Below are 12,398 nucleotides of genomic sequence, written 5' to 3'. Positions count from 1 at the left end.
TTTGTGTGATTCAGTGTATTGTGGCCTAAAATCAAATAACAAGTATGTCTTTGTAGAGTGTTTAAGTGGGCTTTGTGTCCTTTAAGGTCACAGAGTCCAGGCTGTGCTACAGCTGCTGAGAGGTGAACAGTAGTTTATTTGTTCCAAAGAAATGGGGGCTGTTCTGTAATCACCTGTTGTGCGTGAGAGAGAGTGTGTGCCTGGGAACATGAATCAGCAAATCTCACACAAGAGAATTTTGCCTCATGTTGCATGAGAAAAGTCTCCCATTGTGTCACATGGGGGCTGACTGACACCATGAAGCCTCAGAAACCTTGCAGAAAAACAGATTCATCCCTTGTGTGAGTTTGAAATGCCCTTTGCAGTTGCCCTGGCATTGCTGGGTCTTTTGGGTAAACAAGTGACTAATTTTACTTTGGGAACCTGGGAAGCAACTTCTCTTTAACTGCAGGAGCAATTTTAGTTCCTCATGAGCATCCAAAGAGTGAAACTGTCATCATTTGGAATAAACATGGCAACCCAGAAGAATTTTGAAAGGACTTGGCTTGTGAATGACAGGGACACCAAGCGGTACTCCTTAACACTTAGCAGGTAACAATGCTGCAACCATTTCATGCTGTTGCTTTACCTTTGGTAGAATAATTGAACAAAAAAGTTGCAAAGATTTTGTGATTACTGTTTGTGAAATATTTTTCGTTCTTGGCTGGTTTTTGGTTCAATCCTGGGGTCTGCAAACTGCACAATCAACTGGTTCCCAACAGTCTCACTTATGTGAGATAGGTAAAACATAGATTATAACTTTAAAGTGTGTTTATGTAATTTCTAATCCTAGTTTAGCGGATATACAATTTTGCAATTCAACTAACAAATGGAGAATACACAGAGAGAGAGAAAGAGAGAGAGAGACAGACAGACAGACAGACAGACAGACAGACAAAGACAAAGAGAGAGAGAGAGAGAGAGAGAGAGAGAGAGAGAGTGACCATCTGCCATGCTATACAAATCCACATGCTTGCTCACAGCATCATACAACTTGATCTAATGGGAATGAAACAAAGACTGTAGTAACTTTCTGGATCTGATCCATCAACTAGTAAAATACTTCCTGAAAGAAAGTTTGAGTTTGCTCTAGAACAGTGGTTCCCAGCCTTTGGTCCTCCAGATGTTTTGGATCTCAACCCTTGGAAGCTCTAGCCAGCTTGACCAACAGTCAAGAATTCTGGGAACAGATGTCCAAAACAGCCAGAGGACCAAAAGCTGGGAACCACTGCTCTAGAATGTACCTTGATGAATTAATTTTGACAAAACTTTACACTGAGACTTTGGTTGACATGTGGAACACTTGTCTGTGATTATGAGACTGACTGGCAAAATCTGACTTTTTCAAATAATAAATAAAATCATCAACATCAGCCTCGACAATATTTTTATAGCCAATTATCAAAACAAGAGCCTAATTTCTATCCCATATGACCAACTTCTAAGGCAAATGCCTTCCTACTAAGACCATATGACAATATAGGCCCCATCGCCACTGGCTTATAAAGCGGATCCAGACGCAGATTATGGGGCATCGTTCCCATTTGAGCGTGCATTCAATCCTCATTGCGCCGATTTCATTCCCATTGAAATTCGGATCTGATCCCCGTGTAATCGATTTTTCCTTGGAAAACCTGAATCCGTGATGGATAAACCGGATTAATTTGACTGCACATTTTTAGAGGTTTTTCCTGGACCTCCCATGTCTTATTCGGAGCAAACAAATGGGAACGAAAGGGAGTCTGATTTGGGAACTTGGGGATGGGAGGAGCAGTGCTCAAGGGGCTGGCCTGGGGTTGTCACCCACTTGTTCTCTTTCCTGCATTACTGGCACCATTTCCCCCGTTCGCATAGCCTTTCCCGTGGTGGAGTGGGAAGCAGGGTAAGGCGATTGCATGTGTAGACAAATTAATTTTTTTTAAAAAGCTTTTGATCGCTTAGGTGCTCAGTCAGGTGTCCAAACATAGCAAATTGCTACATTGACTTCCAAATACGGTAAACACATTATGCCCCCCTGCAACCTCCACCCTGCTCCACATGCATAGATTGACATGTGAGGAGACCCATTGAACACCATTTTTAACTATTATTTTTTCTTTTTTTATATATGCCTGCTTGATTGCCCCCCAGACAGCCCAGGAAGCAATGGGGGAGGCAAAGGGACTCCCTTTTCCCTTTCCCAGAGGAAGTCTGGGAAGATACAGGAGAGCCCGGGAGGCAAAGGGACTGGGGGGGAATAGAGGCTCCCTCTCCTTTCCCAGAGGGGAAAAGCATCTAAGTGACCTTTTAAACTTGGGATATTGTTGTGGCTCTTGGGGGGAGTGGACAGAAGCCTAATTCTCTTTAAGTGCTGGGGGAGGCATTCTAGCTCACCTTTTCCAAGAGGAAAGCTGGTTTTCTCTCTCCATGTGCTTTGGTGAGATCTGACCTTTTAAACTTGGGATATTGTTGTGGCTCTTGGGGGGAGTGGACAGAAGCAAATTGTTATATAGTCAAGGACGATTTGGAGAAGCTGGCCTGGGAACATTGTTAGAGGGGGCCTTTTAATTTTCCACATTTTCTTTTCCCTTTTCCTTAAGGGGTTTGTGGGTACTTCTGCTCAGAGGAAGTGAGTCAGAGACTTGCTCTGCAAGGAGCTAGTCTACATAACTATAAGGCCAGTGAATTGAACTCAAGGACAGAGTTTGGGGACAAAGGCCAAGCCATCAAGGGGTCTTTACACTTGTGTTTAGCAGAGGAAACCCACAGTTTTGCTCAGAGTTTCCTTAAGACTTCTCAATATGGACACTGAAGGCCCTGCTGCAGTCACCTGCAACACCTGTGGGATGTTTGTCTTCTTGCCTAGGGATATGGGGAACTTTACCTGCCCCAAGTGCAAGTTGGTAGCCCTCTTAGAAGAGAAAGTACAGCAACTGGAGGCCCAGGTAGCTACACTTCAGCATCATAGGGAGGAAGAAGTTGTCCTGACCAGAACGGACCAGATGATCCTGGACAGGAAACACACAAAGGAAGTTGCTGGGGAAGAGGAGGTCACTTCACACACAACAGAAGTAGATCGTTGGAAGAAGGTCACACACAGAAGTAGGGAAACCAGGGAACATTCTGTAAGCTTACAGCTACAGAATCGATTTCAATCTCTCTCTACTATCAAGGATGATGAGGAACAACAGCAGGGACAGACCTCAGGGACAGAGCAGGGGACCCAGAGAGCTCCACCAAAGGGAACGGCCGCTGCTAAGCCTCGGAGGAGGCGTGTAGTGGTCATCGGGGACTCTTTGCTGAGAGGCACTGAACCAGTGGTTTGTGGGCCTGACAAGATGTCTCGGGAGGTGTGCTGTCTCCCTGGGGCAAAGATCCGTGATGTGACAGAGAGGCTGACAAGACTGGTCAAGCCTACTGACCATTACCCCTTTCTTTTGGTTCATGTGGGAACCAATGATACTGCAAGGGATAGCCTTCAGAATATCATAAGGGATTATGAGGCTTTGGGTAGGAAGTTGAAAGAGGTAGATGCACAGGTTGTCATCTCCTCTCTTCTCCCAGTCGAAGGGAGAAGAAAATAGTGGATGCAAATAACTGGCTCTGTAGATGGTGCCGCCAAGAACGATTTGGATTCTTGGACCATGGGTTGCGGTTCCATGAGGAGGGACTTCTGGCAAGGGATGGGTTGCATCTCACGCCAGTTGGCAAAAACATTTTTGCCAATAGCCTCAAGAATTTGATCAGGAGGGCTTTAAACTGAGTTATGTGGGGGAGGGAGACAGTATTCTGGAAGGCCAAAAGGCTGGAGAAGATAGTCAAACTGACAGAGAGGGAACAAGACAAACAGTGCAAGGACCCAACAGTGGGAGGCAAAAGAACTTGCACAAGCAGCAAGTAAAGGGAACACATGGTCTTAGATGCTTCTACACTAATGCACAGAGCATGGGAAATAAGCATGATGAACTTCAACTCCTAGTACAACAAAGCAAATATGATATAATAAGCATCACTGAAACCTGGTGGGATGAGTCTCATGATTGGAATGTGGAAATAGAGGGGTATAACCTTTTCAAGAGAAACAGGCCAAACAGGAAAGGAGGAGGAATAGCCCTATATGTCAGAGATATTTACACCAGTGAAGAGATCCAGGACATCAATCCTAGAAGCCAGGTGGAGAGCATCTGGATAAAAATTAAAGGGCAGGGAAACAACAAGGATGTTATGGTGGGAGTCTACTACAGACCCCCAAGTCAGATGGAGGAATTGGATGATGCCTTTCTAGAACAGATGACCACACACTCAGAAAGGAGAGATGTAGTAGTGATGGGTGACTTCAACTACCCTGATATTTGTTGGAAGTCAAACTCAGCCAGATCCTCAAGGTCAAGTAAATTCCTCACTTGCCTTGGAGACAATTTCATGGTCCAAAAAGTGGAATAGGCAACAAGGGGATCAGCTATTTTAGATCTGATCCTAACCAACAAGGATGACTTGGTTAATGAAGTGCAAGTGGTGGGATCCTTAGGTGGAAGTGACCATGTTCTCCTGGAGTTTGTTATACAATGGAAAGGAGAAGCCAGGCATAGTCAGACACGCATTCTAGATTTCAGGAGAGCGGATTTCAGTAAACTTAGAGAAATACTGGGGGCGATCCCATGGTCAGGAATACTAAAAGAGAAGGGAGTTCAAGATGGATGGGAGTTTCTCAAAAGGGAGATACTGAAGGCACAAATTAAAACAGTTCCAGTGAGAAAGAAAAATGGGAGGTGTCGCAAGAACCCAGGATGGATGACAAAGGAACTTTCAGCTCAGCTAAATTTTAAACGGAACATGTATAAGAAATGGAAAAATGGGGAAATTACCAAAGCGGAATTCAAACAAATAGCTAGCAAGTGTAGAGATATGGTCAGAAACGCCAAAGCACAGAATGAACTCAGGCTTGCTAGAGAGGTTAAGAACAACAAAAAGGGCTTTTTTGGATATGTCCGCAGCAAAAGGAAGAAGAAGGAAATGGTAGGGCCACTGCGTGGAGAAGATGGCAAAATGCTAACAGAAGAAAGAGAAAAGGCAGAATTACTCAACACTTTCTTTGCCTCAGTCTTCTCAGAAAAGGCAAAGGGTGCTCAACCTGAGGATAATGGAGCAGAGGACAGAATAGGGGAAATTCAGCACAGAATAAGTAAAGAGATAGTACAGGAATACCTGTTTAACCTAAATGAATTTAAGTCTCCGGGACCAGATGAACTCCATCCAAGGGTATTAAAAGAACTGGCAAATGTAATATCGGAGCCATTGGCAATAATCTTTGAAAACTCCTGGAGAACAGGAGAGATCCCAGCAGACTGGAGGAGGGCAAACGTTGTCCCCATCTTCAAAAAGGGGAAGAAAGAGGATCCCAACAATTATCGTCCAGTTAGTCTGACATCAATCCCAGGAAAGATCCTGGAGCAGATCATTAAACAGAGAATCTGTGAACATCTAGAAGCCAATGCCATAATCACAAAAAGTCAACATGGGTTTCAGAGAAACAAGTCATGCCAGACAAATCTAATCTCTTTCTTTGATAAAATTACCAGCTTGGTAGATGAAGGGAATGCTGTGGATATAGTATATCTTGATTTCAGTAAGCCTTTGACAGGGTTCCCCATGACATTCTCACAAACAAGCTTGTAAAATGTGGGCTGGACAAGGCAACTGTTAAGTGGATTTGTAATTGGTTGACCGGACGAACCCAAAGGGTGCTCAACAATGGCTCTTTTTCCTCCTGGAGGGAAGTGACCAGTGGGGTCCCACAGGGGTCTGTCCTTGGCCCAGTACTGTTCAACATCTTTATCAATGACTTGGAGGAAAAAATTGGGGGAATACTTATCAAATTTGCAGATGACACTAAATTAGGAGGAATAGCTAATACTCCAGAGGACAGGATCAAAATTCAAAATGACCTGAATAGACTAGAAAGCTGGGCCAGAGCTAACAGAATGAACTTCAACAGGGAGAAATGTAAGGTACTGCACTTAGGGCGAAAAAATGAAATGCACAGATATAGGATGGGAGACACCTGGCTTAAGGAGACAACATGTGAAAGGGATCTAGGAGTCCAAGTAGACCACAAGCTGAACATGAGTCAACAGTGCGATGCGGCAGCTAACAAGGCCAATGCGATTTTAGGCTGCATCAATAGAAGTATCGTATCTAGATCCAGCGAAGTAATAGTGCCACTATATTCTGCTCTGGTCAGGCCCCACCTGGAATATTGTGTCCAGTTCTGGGCGCCACAATTCAAAAAGGACATTGAGAAACTGGAGCGTGTCCAAAGGAGGGCAACTAAAATGGTGAAAGGTCTGGAAACCTTGCCCTATGAGGAACGACTCAAGGAGCTGGGGGTGTTTAGCCTGGAGAAGAGAAGATTAAGAGGTGATATGATAGCCCTATTTAAATACTTGAAGGGATGTCATATTGAGGAGGGAGCGAGCTTGTTTTCTGCTGCTCCAGAGACTAGGACCCGGAGCAATGGATGCAAGCTGCAGGAAAAGAGATTCCACCTCAACATTAGGAGGAATTTCCTGACAGTAAGGGCTGTTCGACAGTGGAACACACTTCCTCGGAGTGTAGTGGAGTCTCCCTCCTTGGAGGTCTTCAAACAGAGGCTGGATGGCCATCTGTCGGCGATGCTTTGATCTGGATTTCCTGCATGGCAGGGGGTTGGACTGGATGGCCCTTGCGGTCTTTTCCAACTCTATGATTCTATGATTCTATGATTCTATGATCAACACAGCTACCTACATTTTTAAAATTGTCCTGAGAGGTGGGTTTTCATTATAATAGCTTATTTTTCAAAATTTACCACTACACCACTGGCAAAAGCCAAACATTATTTTAAATTTGTTTTAATTCTGAAATTACTATATATTTAACATTTCTGAAGGTGCCAAGTTAAAACTTGGCTCTTATTTGGGCCTCATTCATTCATCCCAAAAATAGTTGCATATAGTTTTCCAAACTCTTAGATTTTTTAAATCAGTTTTTAACTTAGCGTTGTTTATATATTTAATTATTTTATTTTAAAAAAATGTTTAACGAGTTTTAAAGCTATCTAGTAAGGCACCCAAAGATCTTTTCTATAGGGTGGGGTATAATATAATAATAATCCTAACAACACTAGTAATAATAATAATAATAATAATAATAATAATAATATATTTCCTTATAGTAATAAGGATTGCAACTTATGCCACTGCCCGCATATGGAGGCTCTCATATGAAAGAAAGAGCTAGCTTCTGCAGGAATGTGAACTGTTTACAAAACAACAACAGTACACCTCTGGGTCTGTTTAGCAAGGGCAGAAATGAATCCACAGTGTGCAAAATGAAATATATTATGATCAGATTGAGCTTCACCTTAGGCAACTATATGAACTGAGAAAGAGAGACAGCACAAGATATCTTTTATAAATCTATTCCATTGATTTGTCTGTGTATACACCACACACATTTATCATCAGATTTATAGGTATAATCATCTTCTGTGCTTATCACGGTCACATAAAAAAGAACTTGATACATGTCTCTGTTCAGACCGATATATTTAATGTACTTCCATTTGAATCACACTGTTATATCAGTGACTCATTGACCTGGAAACAAAAGATACCTGCAGTTATATCCTTAGGAAATTAATTGCAGCATGTAAACCCAAATTAATTGTATAGGGATTTTAGAGAGCATTATTGGCAGGTAATTGATTCAAGGTTCCACTAAAGAGCAGTTCATAAAACTTGGGGTGATAAATAGGCCATAAAATTAACCAAATAGACCTAAACAAACATCCCAATCTTCCACATTTTTGGTCACATCCAGAGAACAGGACAGAGTTGATGTAGAGAGATTTGGGAAACATGTGGATCAAAGTGGATTGAATCTAAATCTTTGCACCCTTGAATATTGCTTAGCAATTTAGATTCAGAGAGATTCAGAGTGAAAGACAGCGCATATCTAGAAACTCATAAAATTTATCCTCAGTTATAAATGAGAAAAACCCCAGGCTGAGAAAGTGTGTAATTTTGTGATTGACAGTTCCATCTTCTCATCACAGAGAATGTTTTACCAGAGTTCCCCAATCCCAATCTTTTGAAGAAGAGATGTTGAAGGAACATATCTCTGAGCTACTCCAAGGTTCACTAGCTGGAAGTTCTCTACCTGAGAAGAATAGGTCTTAACATATTTTAATCCTGAACTCTCATTAGAGGCAAAGGCACATTACAGACCGCCCTTTTGGGGCTGCCTCTTCCTGCCCCTTTCCCTACTGGATCGGGGCCTCAGCTGCCACAGCGGCAGCCTCTGAGGCCCCGATCTGCCGCTTTCCAGGCTGCGGGGAAGCGGCAAAAGGCCTGGAAAGGGGTGTCCTTGGGGCTTCATGCCCCAAGGACACCTGACGGCGACAGGGATGCTGAGAGAGGGGCTGCTTGTCCCCTTTCTGCTTTGCGTCACTGGCGCAGCCGTCTGAAGGCTGTGCCAGTGACACAAAGCTGGAAGGAGTTCCAAAATGGAGCTCCTTCCAGCTACAAGGAAAGGGCACCCCAGGCGCCCTCGCGCAGCACCGGGACGTCACTTCAGCACCGCCCCGTTTGGAGGCAGTGCAGTGGAGACGTCCCCATGGCAGCGCCCATGTGTATATAGGGTGCTGACATTTTGTACGTCCCCAGGACGTACTTTACGCCCGTCTGTAGCAGACCAAAGTTTAGTAAATTGAGACTGTGGTGCTTTTGAGATGTCACGAGATGATGTGACTCACTGGAAAAGACAATAATGCTGGGAAAAGTAGGAGGCACTAGAAAAAGAGGCAATCCACCTAGAGGTGGATTGATTCAAACAAAGAAGACACAACCCTGAATTTGCAAGACTTGAATAGAGTGCATGATGACCAGGGATTCTGGAGATTGCCATGATTCAAATTCAACTTGATGGTTGAATAAATAACAACAATAACACTTCTCTCTTCCAGGAACAGGAATGTTGATATAATTTTTGTGGAATTTTTGGGACTTGCTTACTTGGTAAATATTGCATATTCAAGTTCTTCTGCCTTAGCTGCTGTATCCTCCAGCCATCATATACCACTGCCCTACTGCATTTACTGAAATTTTGGTGCCAAATCAGCAGAAGGCAAAAACAAACAAGAAAAAAATAATAATCCTGAAACTACTTTCCATTCATTCTAACTCCATAGCACTGCACCAGTCCTTCTGAAATGTTGCATGTTTCTTGTCCTGGCATAGCTCTGTGAAGTATACCACTTGCATACTAAAACTATCCACCCTCAAAAAACAGAGAGAACATATTCTCTCCAACTCTCCCTGAATGGAATACTCTCCTTCTACATAAAGCACTACCACTATCCTTGCAGATTTCAGAAAATGTAAGACACATTAAAACACATGTATCTATCCATATGAAATTTGTCAGAAGAAGATATTAATCCTGCAAATGTTAAATAGGTATCCAGTGATAGTGGCAGGAACAAAAATCTTGATTTCAAAATCAAGATTTGGATTCAGACCCAAGTCAATCTGGGCATCTCCAAATAAATTAAAGCTGAATTGAGCTATTTCTGAAAAACTCAGATTTGTGCTTTTTAGATTATGTTACATTGTTGCTAAGGCAAAATATGCTTGTGCAAAGAAACACACTAGCAAGATATGAAGCCATATAGCAATAGTCCTCATTTCTGTGTATTTATCACTTAAACAGAATGAAAGAGTTGGAAAAGATTATGGATATTGTTTAGTCCAAATCCCTCTCAGTGCTGGCATGTCACAACTATAGTGGCTCCGTCTATGCTAAAATACATTTAGTGAGGGAAAGCACAGTTCTTGTGGTTAGGAAATTACTCCCAAAATTTACCCAAATCTATTTCCATAGACTTTTCACTCCTATGTTATTGTCTGATCCACTGGGGCAGCAAAGGATATACCTGTTCCATTTTCTGTCACAGCATTTCAGATGTTTTATGACAACTATCTCCTCTTAAACTAAGCAAGTCATATGGTATTTCTGGTATGTGTAATCTGGTATCTCTGATCACATCCAGTTGTCCTTCCGCACAGTACTGGAAAAGAAGGCTAGTGTAGAGACAATACAGTACAGCTTACATACACATAGGGTTTGATTGTTTTTAATGTATGTACGTATGTATGTATGTATTCATTTTATTTAACCTTTATCCCACCTTTTATTCCTTAAGAGATCCAGAGATTAAAACAAATATAGCTCATATCAATCACAACAGTAACAAACAGTATAAAATCAAATCAATAAATGATCATATTAAAATGACACACAATTAAAAACAGTTTAAAAGCTTCAAAAGGTAATCAATAAAGAAAATATGAAAAGTATGGCATTAAAACAAAGTCCTTCTGCAAAATTCAGCTAAAAGCCACAAGGCTATCTAAATTCTTTTTTTAAAAGTCTTTCCTTGTCAGCAGTAGGAAAGTAAGGCTGCTGCCATGCTGCAGAATTAATGCAGTTTGACACTGCTTTAACTGCCATGACTCCTTCCTGTGGAATCTTGGGATTTGTACTTGGTTACAGCACCAGAGCTTTCTGAAAGAGAAGGCTAAATAGCTCATAAAATTTCAAACCCCAGAATTCCATAGTAATAAGCCATGGCAGTTAAAGTGGTGTCAAACTGGACTAATGTAGCCTAAAGAGGGAGCCAACTGAGGCTGAATTTGCACTGCAGATTCAGCCCCAGTCTGGAAGCAGCCGCCAAGAAGGCTATCTCACATTTCCTCACCAACAATATTTGTGAGGGTGGTGCAGTCAATTGAAGCTTTTTCTTCTTTCCCTTACGTATAGCAGTGACTTAATACAGAATAATTCAGACCAAGAGAGCCTCCATCAAGAACCAGTAAATGCAGGGGACCATTCAGGGCATCATTGTCACAACTACGCAAAGGCCTACGAGCGCAGAAAGAGAGAGCAGCATCAAGCCAAGCTGAAACTCTATGTAGCGACAGTAATCTGCCTTATCTTCATGATTGCTGAAATCATAGGTGAGGGTCTGTGTCTGTAAATATGCTTGTGCATGTATATCATATCTCTGTATGTAATCTGTTAGTATGTCATCACATAACTTAAGAAATCTTAACATCTCGTTTCTATCTGAGGTCTCATCTACATGGCAGAAATAAAGCACTTTAATTGCCATAACTCAGTGGCAATTTTCCATCTGATTTATCGGTCTTGACTTCATCTCTTTGCGATGTAGATTGATATGGTATCATCCAAAACCCGCAAGACAACAATACCTTTATTGGGCCAACCAAAATGCATATTATACATGTTGCAAGCTTTCAAAACTCAAGTGGCTTCTTCATCAGGCAAAGTTGTTAAAAATGATACAGGAAAGAATTTTTTGACAGTTAGTCATAGCCCTGCATTTGGTCAAGATGTAGTTGTAGTCCTTAATTCAGATGTTATGGAAGGGTATTCATGCAGGTAGACTGATACACTTAGGGATGGCCTTTCCTAGTCAGTCCTCTTCTAGATGACCCTCCAGTGTCCACAAGCTTATCATCTTGAGCAGTGGCAGGCGATGGTTTCCATGTCAGTCGGGCAATGAATCCATTCCAAGATTTACTCTGAGTTTAAAAGGAGTTATCTGATGTACTGAACCTTATCCCCAAAACAGCACCTCGGTTAGCTCCCGAATGGATTCATTCCCTACTGACATCAACTCCAGCAGCCGTCCCTCATTCTGTTCTATTCTGAGATAGACGTTTTCATAATAAAGCCTATATCATTTGTTTCTCCCTACTGTGTGATCAATGAGTCTATTGCTCATTGATCACACCTCATGCAAATCTTGTATATCCGGTTCTGCAGCAGGGAGGGAGCTTGCTGTACACACCTAGGATTCCTGTGCAGATTAGAACTTTGTACAATCGGGTTTCCAAATTTCAGAGAGATCCTACATGCACCCAGCAGATTTCCAGTGGCAAACCTCACCCCTCCAATGGTATGAATGAAGGCATGATAGGGAGTGGTGCCAGGGTGGAACCACAGAAGGCATAATGAGGGTATTGCCACCACCCCATTCTGCCTTTCCTCAAAATGAAATTTTCTTTCAGTCCCCACATTTCTAGCATAGCAGACAATGGAGATTATCACACCGGCAAAAAAGACAAGAGCACAGCAATATTGCGCAATAATGCTATGATTATTACCCAACACTGTGATTATCCTGCAATTATCCCATGAATAAAGAGGAATTCTAGTGCTGCTTTTTATTCAGAGGGATTTTCTGTGAATGCTAGAATAATTCAGTGGTGCTAGAATTTCTCTTTATTCCAGGATAATTACGGGATAATCACAAG

The 12,398-nt window shown here is 42.2% G+C and overlaps 1 protein-coding gene across 3 annotated transcripts in view; it reads left to right on the top strand.

Annotated features, from left to right (window-relative positions):
* The first annotated feature begins 351 nt into the window (after positions 1-351).
* The window catches only part of SLC30A8 (solute carrier family 30 member 8), a 37,836-nt gene continuing 25,789 nt past the window's right edge, over positions 352-12,398 (top strand). For all 3 annotated transcript variants that reach the window (XM_042461469.1, XM_042461467.1, XM_042461470.1), the window contains exons 1-2: positions 352-591; positions 10,879-11,075. In XM_042461469.1, coding sequence (XP_042317403.1) covers positions 470-591; positions 10,879-11,075 — 319 coding nt within the window. In that variant the 5' untranslated portion in view covers positions 352-469. The remainder of the gene's footprint in view (positions 592-10,878; positions 11,076-12,398) is intronic.

Source organism: Sceloporus undulatus, chromosome 4 (genome assembly GCF_019175285.1).
Source record: "Sceloporus undulatus isolate JIND9_A2432 ecotype Alabama chromosome 4, SceUnd_v1.1, whole genome shotgun sequence".
Classification (NCBI taxonomy): domain Eukaryota; kingdom Metazoa; phylum Chordata; class Lepidosauria; order Squamata; family Phrynosomatidae; genus Sceloporus; species Sceloporus undulatus.
Note: the sequence above shows the minus strand (reverse complement) of the source record. Positions and strands in the feature narration are given on the sequence as shown.